Below are 19,458 nucleotides of genomic sequence, written 5' to 3' on the forward strand. Positions count from 1 at the left end.
AAGAGCAGCTGAAGGTCATTTAGATATTATCTGGTGAAGGGTGGCACAGCCATCTTGTTGCAAAACAGCTCTATTTCCCTTCAAGAATATGTCCGCAATCCTTAGGCCTTCCTTCAACGCAGATTGAACGAGGTTTGCGCACCATCCAGAGCCACACATACAAACATCATCTGGATGCTTGCAGCAGTGTAATGAAGGTGGAAGTCTCCAGGATAAATCCGCCATCGCATAACTAATGCGAAACGGCCTTAAGACCTGTTGATCTTGTTCAACTCTTTGACTAAGACAGAAATTAGTCAAGTTTGAACTTATTTCTTGGCGTGTTAAAATAAATACTGATCTGCCTTTCAAAAACTTAGATATCAAACGTAGTGCCCATGCAGAGACTGCCAGTTCTGAGAGGTCACATAATAAATGGGCCTAGCTCACGGTGTCGAAGGCTCGTCAGTGTGGAAAACCACCACTATTGTGACATTTTCTTTATCGCTTCCACTGTGGTACTTTGGTGGTCATGTTTCGGTTCATTTTAGGAGAGAAATGGTTACCCATAATTTCTGATTGAAATCTTCGAAGGTTAATGGACCAAATGAGTCCCACTTTCCGAAAAAATCCGTGTGCTGTTATTGGGACAGATGCTTAGCACTTTTAAAATCTAGATGCATGTGTGTAAGAAAGTGCAAGTAGTTATAAACTACTTCTAAACACCCAATTTATCTGTCTGACAAAAAATTTCCAGGGTTGGCTGCCAAGGGTAGTGGGCAGAAATAATTTTCTATTGAGACCCTTGAGAGTCAAAGCGGCTTGTGCGTCCCACTTTTTTGAAATATGACTCAGTACTACTGGGATAAATAAATACTTCCCACTTTTTAGGTGAACGCCTGTTGCGAAGAAGCGAAATTTGCAATGAAATATTTGTAAGCACTTCGTTTATTGAAACCACGCAAAAAAATTTCAGCAGTTTTGGTAAGAACTTTATAGCGATCCAGGCAGCAAGTAGCACCTGCCATGTACTAAACCCGGACCTTGCATCTGTGCAGCGTTTCCCAGAGAGTGGATCAACACAGATCTAGCGTCGCCGTGCCTGCTGAATCCTCTTCTGACGGCGCAGCTGCGAGGCATATCTACGAAAGATTGCTTAAGAAGAGGGCGACTTAACTGGTGGCCTACGACGGACCTATCGCCCGAACGGCTGATCGCGCTGTCACCACAGCGGCTGATGCGCGCAGCGGCTATTCTGGCAAACGACGCACCTTGGCTTTGTTATAAGAGCCCTGTATGGATGGAGCCAGCATCACTTCAGAGCGATCCAGGCAGCAAGTAGCACTTGCCTTGTACTAAACCCGGACCTTGCATCTTTGCAGCATTTCCCAGAGAGTAGATCTAGCGTCGCCGTGCCTGCTGAATCCTCTTCTGACGGCGCAGCTGCGAGGCATATCTACGTAAGATTGCTTAAGAAGAGGGTGACTTAACTGGTGGCCTACGACGGACCTATTGCCCGAACGGCTGATCGCGCTTTCACCACAGCGGCTGATGCGCGCAGCGGGTTTTCTGGCAAACAACGCACCTTGGCTTTGCTATAAGAGCCCTGTCTGGATGGAGCCAGCATCACTTAAGAGCGATCCAAGCAGCAAGTAGCACCTGCCATGTACTAAATCCGGACCTTGTATCATTGCAGGTACGTAAGCGTTCAAACGTTCATCTCGGGTTCAAATTATAGCTGCTGGATCGCTCTGCATTGTTGCTCTGTTGTAGGAAAATTGTAATGGGTGAAAATCCGCTGAAATCATTTGGACAGGTTCTCGCGGACAAACCGCCGGGTAACATTAAAGAACTAGCTAAAGTCTTGCTTGACATAACCTCAAAGCTAGAAAGTATCACAAGAAGCATCAGAGTTGACATAAAAAGCTTAGTAGCAGACAACAAACAGTCCCCGAGGGACATGCAGGACTTCAAGACATCCATGAATGTCATGAATAGGACATTTAAGCAACTAAGGACTGACGTGCACAACGTGCGCCGTGAACTATCAGAAGTGAAACACCAGCAGGCTAGCATTATTGGCGATGTGCGCCAGTTGCAGGGGGAAGTGAGAGAAATGCGACAGGAAATAATCGAGCTCAAGCAATACAGTCGTCGGAACAACTTGGAAATAAGAAATGTTCCTGTGTCGGCAGACGAATCGCTGCCAGACATGATGCAAAGCATAGCGACTTGCTTGAAGATGGAACTTCGTACCGAAGATATCGATGTAGTGCATCGAGTTCCGACCAAAAACAAGGCTCAACAGAACATTTTTGGTAAGGTTTACCTCCATTGCAGTCCGGGACAAAATGATAAAGAATGCCAAGAAAGAGAGATTGTCTATATCGACCCTTGGCTTCCAAAAGAATGAGCCCATATTTAATAATGAACCCCTCTGCCAAGAGAATAAGATTCTTCTCGCAAAAGCTCGCCAAGCGAGAAGAGAGAAAAATTGGAAGTATGTATGGGTATCGCAGGCCAAAATTCTAATGCGGAAAACCGAGAATTCTCGTGGACTGCACATCATTTCTGAAGACGACCTTAAAAAGGTAGTTTAGAGCCTCTAGAGCTGAGTCTTGTTTGCCACGCCAATCATGGCGTTCTCAATCCGTGATGTGGAACGGGAATTCCACAAAACACAGGGTATATCGATACTTCACGGTAACATTCGAAGTTTTCGTAGAAACAAAGACACATTGTGTTCCTTTTTGGCACAGCATAATTTTACCTTTGATGTAATTGGCTTAACGGAAACTTGGTTACAAGAAGGTGAGCACATTTCCATTCCGGGATACAGTCTTGTAAGCAATCCCAGGAATGCAGTATCGCGCGGTGGTGGAGTAGCTCTACTAATCAAGCAGACGGTACCCTTTAGGATAATCACCGATACTGAGATTAGTAACAGTACGGTTGAATCTCTCTTTGTTCTTTTAGATTCACGCATAGTTATTGGCACAATATACCGGCCACCAAACTCGAGTCTGCCCGTTTTTTATCAATAGTTGGAATCTATCCTTTCCATCCTAAGCAGTAAGAGCTATGGTACCATCACTATTGTTGGCGACTTCAACATTGATATCAGCAAGGACACAAATTGTGAATACATGCACCTACTGTAGTCATACAACTTTAAGAATACAAACCAACAACCTACTAGATTATCACCAAGTGCATCTACAACTATCGACCATGTATTGTGTAACAGTGATAACATACATTCTGGCGTATACGATACGAGTCTCACTGACCACTGCCCTATTTTTGTGTTATTACACAGTGCAAATAATACCATTTCAAAAAAGACCATCTTGGCAAATCGCAGGGTTAATTACAAAATACTGCGGCAAAAAATTAAGGAAAAGTAATTTCAAGATGAATTTAGCAGTGACGCTCATATCGAATGCACAAACTTTGCAAATGCATTAGACCACATGATATCTCAGTGTACCACATATAAACAAAACAAATACGAGGAACCTTTGTGCCCGTGGATAAATAAAACCATACCTACAGCAATAAAAGAAAAGGAATGGTGGTACCAAAAATGGAAAAAAACATACAGATAACACCTATTATTTGCAAACTTATCGAATATCTCGTAACCACGTAGTAGCTGTTATCCGGAGGCGGAAAAAAGAACACAACGCATTCTTAATAAAACAAGCACAAGGCAATACCAAAAAAATGTTGGAAATTATAAAAGCAGTAATTGATAAACCAAATTAAAAACCGACCACTCCTGAACATGTCGATGCCAAATGCGCCGACACTTTTAATGCGTATTTTACTAGCATTGGCCCAAAGCTAGCGGAGCGTATTCCAGTTACTGAAAGCAATGTCGATTGCCCCATCATCCATGCATGTTTTTCCTTGGATCAAGTGGACGAGCATACCATAACCTCAATAATATCAGGCATGTCTTGCTACAAAGCTACTGGCCACGATGGCATTACCGTAAAAGCATTGAAAGACAATATGGATATTCTTGTGCCAGTACTCACTAAAATAATTATTAACTGTATAAGCCGAGGCACATACCCTAACATCTTAAAGATCGCAAGAGTTTCTCCTATATATAAAAATGGCGACGTCAATGACCCTGGAAGCTATCGGCCTATCTCTGTGCTTAGCATAATAAATACTGTATTTGAAAAGGTCATCGTGGCTCAACGGAAGCACTACCTAAACGAAAACAAGATCTTAACAGATTCCCAACATGGATTTAGAGCCAATCGGTCAACGTCATCAGCAGTGTTAGAACTAACCCAGAGCATATACACAGCTCTACACAAAAACGAGATTGCCGTAGGATTATTTTTAGATTTAAAGAAAGCATTTGACACGGTCTGTCATTCCATACATCTAAAAAAATTACGAACTTATGGTTTTAGCACAATTACAATGGACCTCTTTTCAAGCTACCTAAATGGTCGAAAACAATATGTAAAATTTGGCTCCTTTGTTTCCCAGTATACTACTATAGTCACAGGAGTTCCGCAAGGATCAGTTTTGGGGCCCATACTGTTCTCGCTATATGTAAATGACCTCCCAAGAATACTAAAGTCATCAAAATGTATCATGTACGCTGACGATACCACGCTATTATTTTCGGGTAAATGTCCTGGCGTATTGCAGAACAATATAAACAGCGAGTTATCCAACATATCAACTTGGTTTGCATGTAATAAATTAACACTAAACAGAGATAAGACAAAATACATAGTATTCAACTCCCGTTATTCTAGGGGTGGCACAATTGGCATGCAAATTCACCTTCTAGGTGGAACAATAGAACAGCTCGACCACATAAAATATTTAGGGGTATTACTGGACTTCAACTTGAACTGGAGACCACATATATCTAGTATATGCGCGAAATTAGCTTCGGCTTGCTATTTATTAATAAAATGCAGGGAATATCTTGACCTTAGCATACTTAAAGTTGTTTACTTTTTCATATTTCACTGTCACATCACATACTGTCTGAATCATGGTCTAGCACATATAAAACATACATAGATCTCGTCTTTCGGTTACAGAAAAGGGCCTTGCGCATTATGACATACACAAGCCCACATGATAATACTGACATGCTGTTCTGTCGTCTCGGTATATTACTATTATCTCTGGCATGCGAAATGAAAGTTGCCATTTTGATTAACAATATTTTACATGGGAATCACTCATTATCACCAAGCCTGTTTATTACACCTAATCGCAATACCAGGGGTGCAACAAATATAAATTTCAACCTACCAATCACTCGCAACACGTATGGCCAACGACTACTTGAGTTTCACGGTGCCAAAATTTGGAACACAGTAGCTCTTGAGGTAAAAATGGCCAACGATTTCCTGTCTGCTGTTAAAAAGCTATACCTATCAAAAAGTACGTGATTTTCCGTCAGTCTGGTTCTCCACTTGTTTCATACTGTGCAAGATTATTCCTCATGGATCTATTCAGAAAGCCTAAACACTTCAGCACAGACCCTTGCAAATATGTTACTTCTACGTATAATATGCTATTTCGGTTTTTTTTGTGTGTATGTGCATGTATTCTCCTGACAGTTCTGTTTTATTACCATTGATTGATATGCACTGTTTTTCTTTTTTAATGGTTTTAATTGTATGTGTCCACCTAACTGTATTAGGTTCTATCATTAAAAACTAGATATGCGCCTGACATTGTAGCTGCTACTACATATATGACTATGGGCCTACACTAGCCTTTGGCTACAGGCCCAAGAGTTCCAGTGTACAAATTATTATGATTGAAAAATAAACTGAATTGAATTGAATTGAAAATTTAATATATGGTGCCCAAGAAAAGCTTATAGTCGATAGTGATCGGGAGTTGGTTTCTACCTGAATGTCTCATAGTCTACTAAAACGCATAATATTAGTATAATAAACATCTCCTAGTTCACAGGAAATTCAATTTTTTTTTTATCGTTGTAGAAATGGGGCTTCAGTGTACAAGTTGGCACGTGTATGGAGGAAGGAGTCAGTGCATTGTCACGGCCGTAAAAATTAATGATGGGGAACAGCTGTTTTATTTCCAACGTGTAGCCACGGCAACCGACAATGTTCCTTGCCTGCCGAATAATACTCCTGTGCGTTTTAGGTTGATTTCATAGTACTTGAAATGGCTTTTTTGAACTTTAGAAAGGAGACTCAGAAAACATAGTTTCCTAGGCTTTTTTAAGCTAGGCCGATCTTCGGCGTGAACATGTTTTCGCGATAACGGCCAATGGTATTTCTACATTTAATTGAGGCACAAGAGCAGCGACGTTATGTTAGTGATCTGTGTAGGGCGTCCTCCCTTATCGCGTGATGTTCTCGATGGTCGTGATTGCTGTCAGTATGGCAATGGTTCGCAAAAAATTAGTAAGCTGCATCTCGGAGCGGAAAATGCATAGTTGGATGATATTATTGCGTCGCTTTCTTTATATCTTTTTTTTTTCTAAATGCGCTCGTATGAGGGTTGTCGAGGTAAATGAGAGGTATATATAGAGAAGGGGGATGGTTAGATCTATCGACAGACCGACGCCAAAGTGATCTCAGACATGCTTCATACACTGATGCTCCTTGCTCTTGGCAGCCTTGCACTTGCCGAAGGCTTTGTGCAGTATCCGGACGTTACTTCTTGTTCAGGCAAGTGTGGACCACCATATTAATTACATGCGCTGGCATTACAAAGATATACTTGAAAGATATCAAAATGCCGGACGCGCTTACCGATATTCGCCAAGCTGTCTTTCCGAAGTACAATCTACTTGAAACCCTATTGTTCGCGGCAGTGTCGTTTCAGGTAAAAGTGCGCACAAATGCTTGATTTTATTTAGCGGTTGCTAGCGATTAACGGTCACCTGTTCTAACATGTTCGCAAGAAGATTGATTGGTGCCTCTACTAAGGCACCATGCAAGTATACTACCGGCTTCGCGTGTACGGACCTGCAACCATTGAGTTGAAGGTGTATGTGCGCCAAATATTTGAAGTAGGCTGGAATCGGTGCCACATGAGCACTGCTTGTAATTGGCGCGCTCGCCCGGAAATTGGTAAGCGTAAAGCCAGACCTTTTTTGCGTGTTCTGTACTATGACCCACACCTCCCTTCTGTAACTATTTGCCACGTGCCTGCCGTGAGTGGTACATTGAAATTATAATATATACTGCTCCATCAATTGTAGCGTCATGTTTCATGCGACGTGTAATTCCATGCAATATCGCGTTTGCAAATCATGCCGTAGGATAATAAAGATTCATAGCCTTGACGCCTAGCCTGCCGCAACAATAGGTCGCTTCAGAATACCGACACTTATTGAATGTACACATTCTTAGCGTAACTTCTGCATTACTCCTCTGGTGCAGACAGCGATGTAGTCACCATGAGCGACGTCTCGGTTGAGGACGCACAAATCGGGAAAAACAGGCGCCTTAACTTCACGCTCACCATCAGGGAGCCTTTGGAGTCAAACCCCACGTTGCAAATCACCATAACGAAGGCCACGGGCGAGAAAGCTGCGTGCGACAATTTCATTGGATCATGGTAAGTGATCACAACCATCTGGCCATACGTAAGTAAGCTTGCCTCTGACTGCAGCGCGATATCAAGTTTACATGGAAATTTAAGTAAGGACATCTTATAAGTGCACGTTTCCTCCTAGTGACTCGATGAGTGTGTGTGCAATTAATGAGGACAATTTTTGTCCCATGGACTGCTTATTATGTACTGCCGGTGCCAATATACTACCACTGGATGGATCCCTTTATATTTTGGCCCTTTTGCTCGTAGGCTACCTTCTCAAGTTTTGAGAAGTTTTGCGCAGGCTTTTGCACGTGCTCCTGCTCTTTGGCTATATGTTGAATGCTTCTTTTTTTTCCGCTCCATGCGATGGTTAAAAGTCGGGGCCACCTGAAAGTGCAAACCACACATTTAAATAAGAAAAACCTATGATTAAACACCAAACGAGAGCGAGCAAACTTTTAAATCTTTCTTGTATAGCGTAGATGTACCCCAGATCTTTTCAAGAACGCACAGTAATTAATCATTATGATTGACCGCAGTGGTGCATTGAACAGAGTCTTATTAATTCATAATGTTTAACAACCCTATGAAACTCCTGGTCCCGAGGCGCCTGAGTGGTATTTTATCCGCCTGGAGTTTTATAACATATTTGAAAGCGCGCTACGTAAAAATTTTCAAATTTGCCGCCCCCTGAAACCCGGTGACACTACAGTGTAATCCAGCCTGCGCCCTTGGTTTTCAGCCGCAGAACACCATAGCAACCCACCTACCACGGAGTTGGGGTCACTAAATATTCGGGAAAACGTCTAAAAATTAAATATCAGTGTAAGAAAACATCTGAAGTTACTCCCTGGATGACGCGCGAAATGTTTCACATCAAAAGGAAAGTCAAGGGCTTAAGACGACAAGATATTTCTCGTGTCAAAGCTGCTAGCTTTCGAAGAAAATTATATCTAGCAGTCAGAGATGCCAAACTACACTACTTACATTGAGAAAACAATGAGGAAATCTTTCTTTTTGTTGTTGAATCTTTCTTAGTTTGACAGGTTTCATCCGTTTTCCGTTTCGTCGTGACACGTTTCAATATGCTTTTTTTCAGCCTTAACAAATTGTGTGGCGGAACATCGATGAAGGAACAGTATCTCGGAGAGGAGTGGAACAATACATGCCCCGTTCCAAAGATAACGACGCGCATAAGCACTGAATCGCTGCTGGCAAATTCATTTCAAGCCCTGGTTGGGGTAAGTTTCGGAACTCTGTTTCTTGCGTGCTATGACGTTAGTGCCTTCAGTATCGTATTTGCTTTTAGAGCGAACGTATTATTCACACTGATGTCGGGTTGGGGTCACTAAATATTTGAGAAAACGTCTAAAAAGAAAACATCTGTCTAAGATAACATCTGAAGTTCTACCTGGATGACGCGCGAAATCTTTCACATCAGAAGGAAAGTCAAGAGCTTAAGACTGCAAGATATTTCTCACGTCAAAACTGCTAGCTTTCGAGAGAGAAGAAACTTTAATAATGAATGGTCCGGCAGTTTCGTTCTGGTGGCCTCAGGTGGCGGCTCGAAGTCCTTGGACTCGGGCGGCATCATTGGCTTGCCGGACGGCCCAGAGCTGGTCTGCCAACTCTGAACTTTTGAGAGCCGCCTCCCAGTGACGGCGACGCCGATGGAGAAGGTCCCCAGCGAGCTCGAGGCTTCCCGTACTGCGGTAACGGCCGCGATTACGGACGCGTCGGCGAATCGAATAAAATTAAATATAGCAGTAAGGGAGGCTAAACTACGCTACTTTCAGCATACGTTGCCCAACTTCATTTGGACTGATCCTAACAAGTTTTGGGGCTTTCTTAGCAGAAAATGCAAATCAGTGGACCAGTTTCTGCATGACGGAAATCTCATCATCGCGAAGCAAGATATTGCGGAACGGTTCGACAGGTACTTTAGCAGTATATTTCTTGCTCGTCTGATCTCCCCCTTTCTGATCTCATCACACACAATGATCACCGGTGTCGACGAGAGCAGTTACTTGATGGTCGTGAACAGAAACCGCAATGTCAGCAGAAACTTTGGTGTCAGGTGAGATGTCGGCAACTGGACGATCACGTGTCGATTTCTCTTCGCTCACACATTGTGTCGAGGAAGGAACTTCGCATATAGCGGCCTCACTCCGGCATGTTGCTATTCCTAGTGTCTCGTAAGCGCTGCGGCTAGGGGCACAAAGCGCCTAGGAGATGGTGTTTGAACCTTCCGTCACTGTGGAACCGCAGGATGACGATTTCCTGCCAAATGCGCTTTGATTTCCTGAGCGCGCTTGCCGTAGCGCAGGTAACGACGCGTCCGGGTAATTGCCGCGGAAACCCATTTCGCGGAACGTACAGTCACGGTAAATGTGACCGGCTCCCCCCCCCCCATTGGTAACACAGTGGACGATCTTCGACCATGCGCCTTCGTCATGTTCAGTTGTGGGCCACTGTATGCAGTCGTACGCGCAGTTGCGACTCTTTTAAACCGTGGTGCTGCCTGTGCCGTAGGAGACGAGAAGCTTACTGTAGTTGGAACTGGTGCGCGCACCGCTCCGGCATAATTGATCAAGGGGGCGGGGAGTGGGAAAGCTTGCGGTACCTGCCGGATCTGAAGATGTAAGCGGTTGATAAAAAAACATTGACAATTTTGGGGACAAAGTTTCTTTTTCAACCAGGTTAAAATTGAAAAAGAAAACCAAATGGCAGCTTCCCCGTATTGCTTCTGCTGCGATTCCTTTAAAAGATGGCGCAAAAGAAGGAGTTTGGGAGTGTGTGAAGAACCTGGATTCAACCAAGTGGTGGCAAGGACTTTGCTTGAACCAACCCTTGAGACCCCTTGCCTGTCACGTACTATAGATTCCCCCTTCATCTGGGGCATGTGAAAGAAACTGGTCCGAGTTTGGAAATATGCATATCAAGCTACCGAACAGGCTGCACGCCGAACAGGCGTGCAAAAACTAGTATGCGCGTACTCGAATCTTAATGTCCAGAAGGTTTCGTCCGTTGCACCGCCAACCGTTCACATGTCAAGCAGAAATTAATCGGACACAGATAGGTAGAAATGTCGGTGAAATGTTGATGTGAAAGCGATGCCTTGACCTGAAATCATGCCTATACATTGAACATGGAAGCCTGGCTGGGACTTTTGTGATGCAATAATGTAACAATGATATTCTCGTCAGCGTTAGAGAAATAAATGTGTTGGGTTTTTGATAGCTCTGTGAGCAATCGTCTTTTGTCAGTTTTTTGTATTTTTCTAAAACTACATAATATAAACTAGTTTTTTTACGCCCCTCAAAATTTCATGAAATTTTACATCTCTAGCCGGATCTCGTCACGAATCACATCTTTAATTGCCGGCAAGTTCGGCACGGAACGCGCAGCTTGGAACTTTTGGAGTTATTCCCTCCCGCCACGCCGCACGAGGTCTGTGAAACTCATTTTCGTTTTCAGCCGCGAGGGAGCAGGCGATAGCTGGACACGATCATATTGCGACAACCGCTGCCGAAGGATCCCCTCCATGGTTGATGCCTGATGAAGAAAGTCCACTGCAGTGGAAGGAGCATAACGCACAAGGCAGGCAAGCAGTTGCTTTTTCAGTCCATGCATCAAGAGCCGCACCTTCTTCTCGGACATGGAAGGATCCGCTTGCCCAAAACATCCGAGATATGTCTTCGACGAACATAGCAATGTCCTTGTGTGGCCTTTGGTTTTATGGCAGGAGCACTGGCTCGGCTTGTTCTTTCCTTTGACTGCTGCTGTAGGTGTGCCGAAGCTCTCGCCGAAATTCTTGTCAACATGTCAGAGGAGATTAGTGGTTCCCTTACCATATGCACGTTGAAGCACCGAGAGCAAAGTAGACGTACCGGATCTACTTGGTGTCATCCCAGTAGTAGAAACTGGCGACTCGTTAGAAGATGTCCAACTAATCTTCAACGTCCTAGAACGCGTCGCCGTGGAAAGATCGAGGCGTGCGTGGCGCGTAAGCAATCCATGGGACAGGAGCAGTTTGGGTCTGATGCATCTGGCCTGCCATAGCGGAGGAAATGCTTCTCGTTGGACTTACCAGCAGGTTGAACTCACGTGATAGCCCTTGCAGGCGACGGCTTCTTCGCGGCGACTTGGGGTACGAAAGCTACTGGCGTCTGCAGCTTCAGATCCAGATCGCCTAGGGTGTCGCCTAGGTCCACCCGGCACCTCCACCAGTTTATCGCGAGAGGGAAGAGGAGATCAGTCTACCGGCGAAGCTGTTTAACCCACGACACAGAGGAGACGCAGAATTTTGAACAAAGGTACCAACATATTTCTTGTCCTAATCTGTGGTCATCGTGAAGATATAGCCCACACATTCGCACATACATTCGCGTATCACCTCAGTTATTAAATGTGCCGGTCACGTAAGATAGAGAATGGCTCATAGCCCTGTAAATACGACTGCCCCATTGCGACGACAAAATAGAATTAAATTCTACGCTGGAATGATTCTACGCTGTGGACGACGACGGCGCGGTTGGCGCCGATAATTTTTTAACGGTCCTTTTGTGAAAAGTTGCACAAAACATTTTTTTCCCAACAACATATGTTTTTACCCTTGTGCATGAGACTGCTCTGGGTCCTAGGTCTGACAAAGGTATTTCACGGACGAGTTACAGGTCACCGAGCCCACAGGTGTATGTGCCATTGAACTTGAACCCTTTCTGCACTATCACCAGAATCGGCCCACATCATAATAGTTACTGCACATAGAGGCCACGAAACCCAATATCTGAGCCACATACAGCTTTGCTGTAAACAAAACAGGCTCCTGAGCCAGACAACATACTCAATACTCTTATTCATAGCGTTATCTCACTTAGTTATAATATTTCGCACAACTTTGTCTTCACTTCTGCTTCCTGGAGACAGGCTTACTGCCGGTGTTATCCTACTACTAAAGAAGGGGGATTCCAAATAGCAAACTATCGTCCCATATCACTTACCTCCACATGTTGTACACTTGTTGATCATATAATAGCTAATGATATTAACAAGCTTTTGGGAAACCGAGACATTCTGTCAACCCGGCAGCGGTTTCCTAAAGCGCTTTCCAACTTTAATGCTAATTAACAGCTCTTATTCATTATTTCGCTAGCATACTGCACAGTTCTGAGCAAAATGACCTTATACTTTTGGATCTCGAAAAAAAAACATTTGATCTTCTTACACACTCAAAGCTAATATAACAGTGCTGCTTACCTTTACTAACCGCAGGCAATTCATTGTTATTGGTACTTACTTCTCTAGTGAACTTTCAGCAACTTCTGGCGTTCCCCAGGGTAGTGTTTCGGGGCCGTTGTGACTTAACATATATATTAGCGACATTGTTGACACTGTTACTCGACCTGCAAAAATTAAATTGCATGCTGACGACTGTTTGCTCTTTATCAAAATTACCTGCCCTCAAGGTCCAATCGCACGAAATTCCAACCTTCAAAACATTCAGTCTTTGTGCGCTCATTGGAATACGGAACCTAAAATCAGCGAAAAAGTCCTCATAGAGATTACGAAAAAATTTATTAAGCTTTCGTTTCCCTAGAGCCTCGTATATCGGCCACTATCGAGGTTAGCGAATAAACATATGTAGGTGTCACATGAACGAGTAACCTCAGCTGGGATTCCCACATTTCTTACTTATGCGACTCTGCTTTCCAGAAACTTCGCCTGCTTAGACACAAATGAAAAATTGGCAGTTGCTTAGCTCGGATATGCCAGGATATACGTAGCGAAAGCTAAGGCATAGCATGGTTAGCGTTAGTTAATCTTGATTGCAAGTGCAGGTTAGTGTGGTTGACTAGCTATGTTGCGGCGTTTAGACAGATCGGCGCGCTGTTCGTCGATTTCCTGGGCGATCCGTTTTCTCTTCATCTCTTTCCGATGTCTATTCCAGGCCTCCTCCTGCTTATCAGAATTGTCGCCGTCCATACTGGCGCCTCAACTAAGGCTGCAAGCAATTTTGTTGATATTAGACAGAAGACCATTCACTCTAAAAAAAATACTTGGCCCATGGCCAACTGCGGGCCTTCAAAAAAGAGCGCTTCTTGCTCTGGAAAAGTTGTTAGAGGAGACCAACATTTTGGGAAAATATTAGGTATCAGATGATCCGAATGCGCTAAATGAGTAACATAAACGTTGTTCGTGATTCATAATTGGTTTATGTGGCGATCGCAACTTTTATGCAATATGTATAATTCTGTTCTGTACTTGCAGTGCATTACATGTGTTGTGTGTTATGGCTGTTCTAAATATCTGACTTTATGTATGCGTACGTGGACTGAACTAATGCAGAGACCTTTGCGACGCATGTACTGTTGGACTGTATATTTTTTATTCATCCAGTGTTCTACTGAGTGCCATATTTCGTGTCGCTATTCTCCCTTTCTACGCAAATTTATTTCCTTTGCCAAGTGACAAGGAGTAGCCGGTGCCACCATAAAGGCGCCAACCTCTCCTAATATTCACTTCAATAAAAAAAGAACGCTGCGGTGAACGCGAGCTCTCCTTTTCAATCCTCCCACATGTCATCAGGCATGCAACGCAGCTGGCGAAGCGAGCTGAGGCGAGCGCAATGACAAGGAACGCGGTGAGACATCCAAAGGGCGGATTCGGAAAGGCGCGGCGCTGCGCAGCGGCGGAGCACCTGTGGCTCTGTGCTACTAGTAGCGTATGCCCAGTACTGACTACGGAGCGAGCGAGAGAGAAATATCCGCTGGGAGGTGGCGTTGTGACGTCATGTGCCTCCTCGGAGCACCGCCATGGCGAAATCGCAAGTCGCGGCCAGTAAAGCTTTCGTTTTAAAAAAGATGCTCCTGCTGGAACTGGTCAAATTGCTTATACATCGCTCACCCGTCCTTAACTGAAATACGCAGCTAAGATGTGGTATCTTTATACTAAAACTAACATTGATGCTTTAGAAATGATTCAGCGTAAAGCAGTACGGGTAATCTTTTCAAAATATTGCTTAACTGACTTCCCAAACAAACGAATGATTGCTCATAATGTTCAGTCATTGCAATTTAGAAGAACAAATCACAGACCTAAATTTCTTTTTTTAGTTATTAAAGGAAAATCCTGTCTTCCTCCCCCATCTTACATACATCTAATTACCGGCCGCTGAACAAGGCATTGTCACTCTCCGCCCTAACACCTCACACTGCCAAAACTAATGTTTTCAAGTATTCTTGCTGCCCTCGCCCAATAACAGAGTGGAACAGCCTGCCCATTGAACGACTGATCTGCAGTGACTCGATTGAACATGTATGCAATTAAATTGGCTTAGTTCATCATGTTTACTTACCCTCCTGTAGAACCAGCCGCTTAATGAAACGGTTATTTTTGCTGTTGTTTTTCTAGTTCATAAGTGACTTCTGATTTTGCACTTCTGAAGCTTTGCTGTATAAAATGATTTTTGCGTATTATTTATATAACATAGCATTTAGTATTTTTTCTAACATGCTTGTGGCAATATATTGAGGTTGTCCTTCCATTCTACATGAACTGCCTTATTAACTTTACCGCTTCTGCGTGGGTCTTCAAATCAGTGCAGTATTTAAAAAATAAATAACTAAATAGCAAAATGAATTATTAAATAAAACTCGAAGTCCACAATTCAGAGATGACTTCGACAGTTTTGTGCTTGAGGTTGTTGATCTAGGTGTTGAAGTATAGCCTCGTGCTTCAGTTTTAGCCATTCTATGACCTTTTGCCTGTGTGATGTTTCCCTGTGACATATTTATTTTCATTTTTTGATATAAAAGTAAGGGGGGCCACCTTTATCACATGTTATATTGCTGTAAGTAAAAAAACAGCATTCTGCCGTATACTAGCTGTGTCAAATCAATCTTACATTAATTTATTTCGCTTCATAGAAAGGGGTCTGAAATTAGTGAATGTGCCCGTATAATCCGCTTCACATCTAGCTTAATCCATTTCTGTGATGTACGAATGCCAACCTCTTACGTTCCCGTGTTCGAACTTTTCATGGGCTATACCTATTGAACAGCATGAGAGGAACAGCTGGTGCACGGAAACTTCGTGAAATATTTGTTTCACAAGCTTTTCTTTCACAAGTCTTTGTGAGCATACTTCTACACACATGTCGTTTCACAATTGTTTATTAAATCTTCGTTTCAGGTTGCCCCAACGACAATCAACCTAGCATTTGAAGTTTTTAATGGAGGTTCATCTGTGGGGTGCGAGACATTCGATGTCCACATAAGAGCCGCAGACAAGGACGACGAGTGAAGAAAGCATCGTAAACCCGTGAAATGGGGAGGTCAATAGGATGAGGTGTGATCTTTAATGGCGCAAGGACTTGATATCACCAAACAGCACCATGACACAAGATGGTGTGTTGTGCGTGAATTCTGGATAAAATGGAAAAATTGAGTGCTAATGATATGGATATTATTGGTCTAAAATGCATACAAATCTGTCACTATAAATGATGTAAAATGAATAGCTAATAAAATTATGGGAAATACTAGTGTGGCTATGACAAAGAAAATTTCATTAGAGTAGATGATGCTATAAACATATCAGTAACACCAACAACAGTGCTTGATGAGTGCCCTTAAAGGCTAGCACTAATAGGCACTTGCTACAAATATCTTGGCCAAATGATTTCCAGGATGTTTGTTTCGTCGAAAAAGTTTAAAATAGTTTCAAGTTAAAAACCTTCTCGTTACTAAGAAAAACTGACTGGTACAAAGGGAGGTTTACACAGTATGCGGAAGGGAAAAACTTTTTCCTTTCTGTTTCTGTAGCAGGGTATGGGAGAAGGACATGAATAACTGTTAGAGTATTGCCACACTTGCTACATGTCGGAGGGTTGCTTCCAGTCAAAAGGCAAGGGTGAGTACCGTAAGTGTGCCTTATTCTTATTCTGTAAACAGTGGTCTCATGCTGATTTCTCCGATATCCAGCTCCCTAGTTTTTACATTCATCAAGTGGAGTTTATTGGATACCTGGATATCTCAGTACTTCTGTCAGTGCTTCTTCAGCTTCTGCCGCGAGTATGGTTTGATGTCGGTAGCTGAAACGAGTACGCATGTGTCGGTGTCGCTAAAAGCTACTGAGGTAGCATTCTCTTCAGCAGCTTCAGTGCCTTTTGTGACACTGTCGCCAGGTACAAGGCATAGTACGATGAATTGTTCACCCATATAAGCTGAGCACATCGATGCATATAGTTCATTAAAGACAGTGTTTTTATGTTTTGGTACACTCAATGAATCCGTGAACACAATAGGCCTAGTGACATTAGTTTGCTTGATGTGTTTAACTGCAGAGAGAATCGCGTATGCTTCCCTCATAAAAAATACTTTATGAATTCGAGGTACCGGATGTTAAATACGAAGGTCCTAGAGCTGCGTAAGCAACCCCAGAGGTGCCATTTAGAAGCACTGTATAAAATTCAGAATAGGAATACTTCCGAAGTTCAGGAAAATGTAAATATACATGTGCCTCAGGTGTTTATTTCGATATTTCTAGAAAAGAGACATTAGACGAGATTGTCTGTCACTCCTAAGGCCGTGTAAGTCGCCTATGAGCTATTAGGACGTTCTCTTAATAAGAGACGCCTCTTCCTTGGACAGTGCTTCCAACCGGAGGGACAGAGGAGGCCTAGTGGCTGGGCCTCTACGGAAAAGCCTGGCTGTGGACAGGTTGCAAGTAGCTGAATGGCACAGATGATGAACATCTGATTTCACCTTCAGGGCGTATGAGAAACTTAAATAGGTCCTTTGGAGATGCAGAGAGAATTCGTGGGATTCAGCGCACTGGCTTTTTACGGGACTAGTCTCGAACGCACTTGTAGCAAGACAGATACCCTAGTGATGTAGGGAATCCAGCTTCTTCAAAGCACTAGGCGTGTTACATTTATATAGAGTGGCTCCGCATTCGAGGCGTGACCGTATGAGACTTTTCCACAGGGTTAACAGACATCTTCTGGCACTTGCCCAAGATGTGCGTCACAAGAACTTTAGTAGATTCATTGTATTCAGGCAATTTGTTTGAGATATTTCAAATGTAGGATAAAAGTTCATTTAGAATATAAAATGAAGCCTAAATATTTATGCGTAGTTGGAGAGATAATTATGAATCGCCTTTAGCAAGTTCCCTAGGACGCCCATTCCAGCCAGATAACGAAGCATTCTGAAACGTCAAGTAATGTCATATGCTTTCTCCATGTATAAAAATACCGATAAGAAAAACTGTTTGTGCACAGGTGTAAAATGCTAAAAGGAGTAAAGCAAAAGGGTAAAATGCGAAAGGGAGTAAAGATTTGTTTGTAGGGAGTGGTGAGTTCTGTAAAAAGAATGATCCAGCAAGATTGTTCATCTGCTACATCTTTAGGCAAATAAGCGTCATTTACGCTATCTATAATCAACAAGAACCTCATGAGACAGATAAAGGTAATTTATATATCAATGGCATAAAATGCCAAGAAACCGACTGCTCGGACTGTGCATATATTGTTTTCGCCTGACCAAATAGCGTAGTCCTGAAATTTTCATTACACAGAATCCAGTGTTTTGAGCGCTCTACTTAAATGTATTTCGGATTAGAAGCTGAGGCAAATTGTACACAACATATATGCGCCGAGCCATTCCGAGACTGTGTTGCATCATATTGCTACACGAGTATGGTATTTGATTGTTTGAACGAGGCGCGTGGGCGCCATCACTCGAGAAAAGAGGAGGAAGAACGCACTGGGCTCGCGCTGTGAATCTAACCGGTCAGTTCTGCAACCGCTGTTGTAAATATAACCTGTAAATAGTTGTCCGTCGTACTGACTCGTCCTTCGCGTAACGATATAAAAGGCCCAAAGCACAATATTTGGTCTCTGCATTCCAAGCAACACATGGCACGAAATCTGCAAGACTTCTGGTTTAGATGCATGAATGAATAACCAGACTGCACCTTTCACAATAACCGCGCACTGCTAATGTGATCAATTGTCCAGAAACTCTAAAGACGAGCACAAAATCTTTAACATTCACTGCTTACACGTCTTTGACGAATCGCTTGTCCACATTTTTTACGAAGCCTAAAGTGCACAACTGCGTCTGATTGTCCCTCTGTTTACGCTGTGACCCTCTCGTGCAGCCACTATGGTCCTCCCAATCGAGTATGACATCGTTTCAGGGTCGAATGTTTCAGACATTCAGGCTGACAGCGTTTCAGTCAGGAATGCCAAACTGGGAAAAACAGCGCAAGTGAGAGCGAAGCTCCATGTGGAGGAAACCAAAGGAAGTCAGCCTATCCTGCAAATTTACTTCAACACTCCTAAGGGTAGAGCAATTCGTTGCGCACGCGCAATCATCCCGGCGTGAGTGATGAGTAATGCTCCTTAAGTTCATTGTTGTTAATAAGCTCACCACCAACGTAGCCAGGGTTCTCTGCTGCTGGTCATGAAGCAGCCTTCGTGCACTTCGTAGTTATGTTTTATTCATCTCTTCACGCGCTGAAAGATTAAGCACTGTGACGGCACCAGTCGGGGGGGGGGGGAAGGCAAGGGGTAATGAAAAGAAGCTCAACTCCAAATGGAACAACAAGTGTACCATTGAAGACTGTACACTGTTCGGTTCTCGTTCTACCTGTCTGGAACTAATTTTGCGCGAATGTTCCCAAGGGTAAGATAAGCTGCTTTCGTTATGTTATGAGCTCAGAAGTTAAATGGGCCATGAACCACTTTTTGTGTAAGTTGAGAAATGCATTTGAAGTTAAATTAGGCTGATTGAGAAGCATATTTTTCGGTGCGTTCAGCAGAGGCGAAGTTATTGGCAATCAAACATGGCGTTCGCGGTGCTTCTGCTCCTTCGTCGATGATTGGCACGCCGAAGGCTACGG

At 43.3% G+C, this 19,458-nt stretch overlaps 1 protein-coding gene across 2 annotated transcripts; it reads left to right on the forward strand.

The window, feature by feature from the left end:
* The first annotated feature begins 1,029 nt into the window (after nucleotides 1-1,029).
* On the forward strand, nucleotides 1,030-16,080 carry LOC142563989 (uncharacterized). Of its 2 annotated transcripts, none has more exons than XM_075674767.1 (4): nucleotides 1,030-1,146; nucleotides 7,392-7,569; nucleotides 8,648-8,789; nucleotides 15,742-16,080. In XM_075674767.1, the coding sequence occupies exons 2-4, from the start codon at nucleotides 7,409-7,411 to the stop codon at nucleotides 15,850-15,852; spliced, it is 414 nt and encodes a 137-aa protein (XP_075530882.1). In that variant the 5' UTR covers nucleotides 1,030-1,146; nucleotides 7,392-7,408; the 3' UTR covers nucleotides 15,853-16,080. The 2 variants fall into 2 exon arrangements, with proteins under 2 accessions (XP_075530882.1, XP_075530883.1); XM_075674768.1 differs by lacking the exon at nucleotides 1,030-1,146 and adding an exon at nucleotides 1,378-1,460.
* Nucleotides 16,081-19,458: the final 3,378 nt, after the last annotated feature.

Source organism: Dermacentor variabilis, chromosome 11 (genome assembly GCF_050947875.1).
Source record: "Dermacentor variabilis isolate Ectoservices chromosome 11, ASM5094787v1, whole genome shotgun sequence".
NCBI lineage: Eukaryota > Metazoa > Arthropoda > Arachnida > Ixodida > Ixodidae > Dermacentor > Dermacentor variabilis.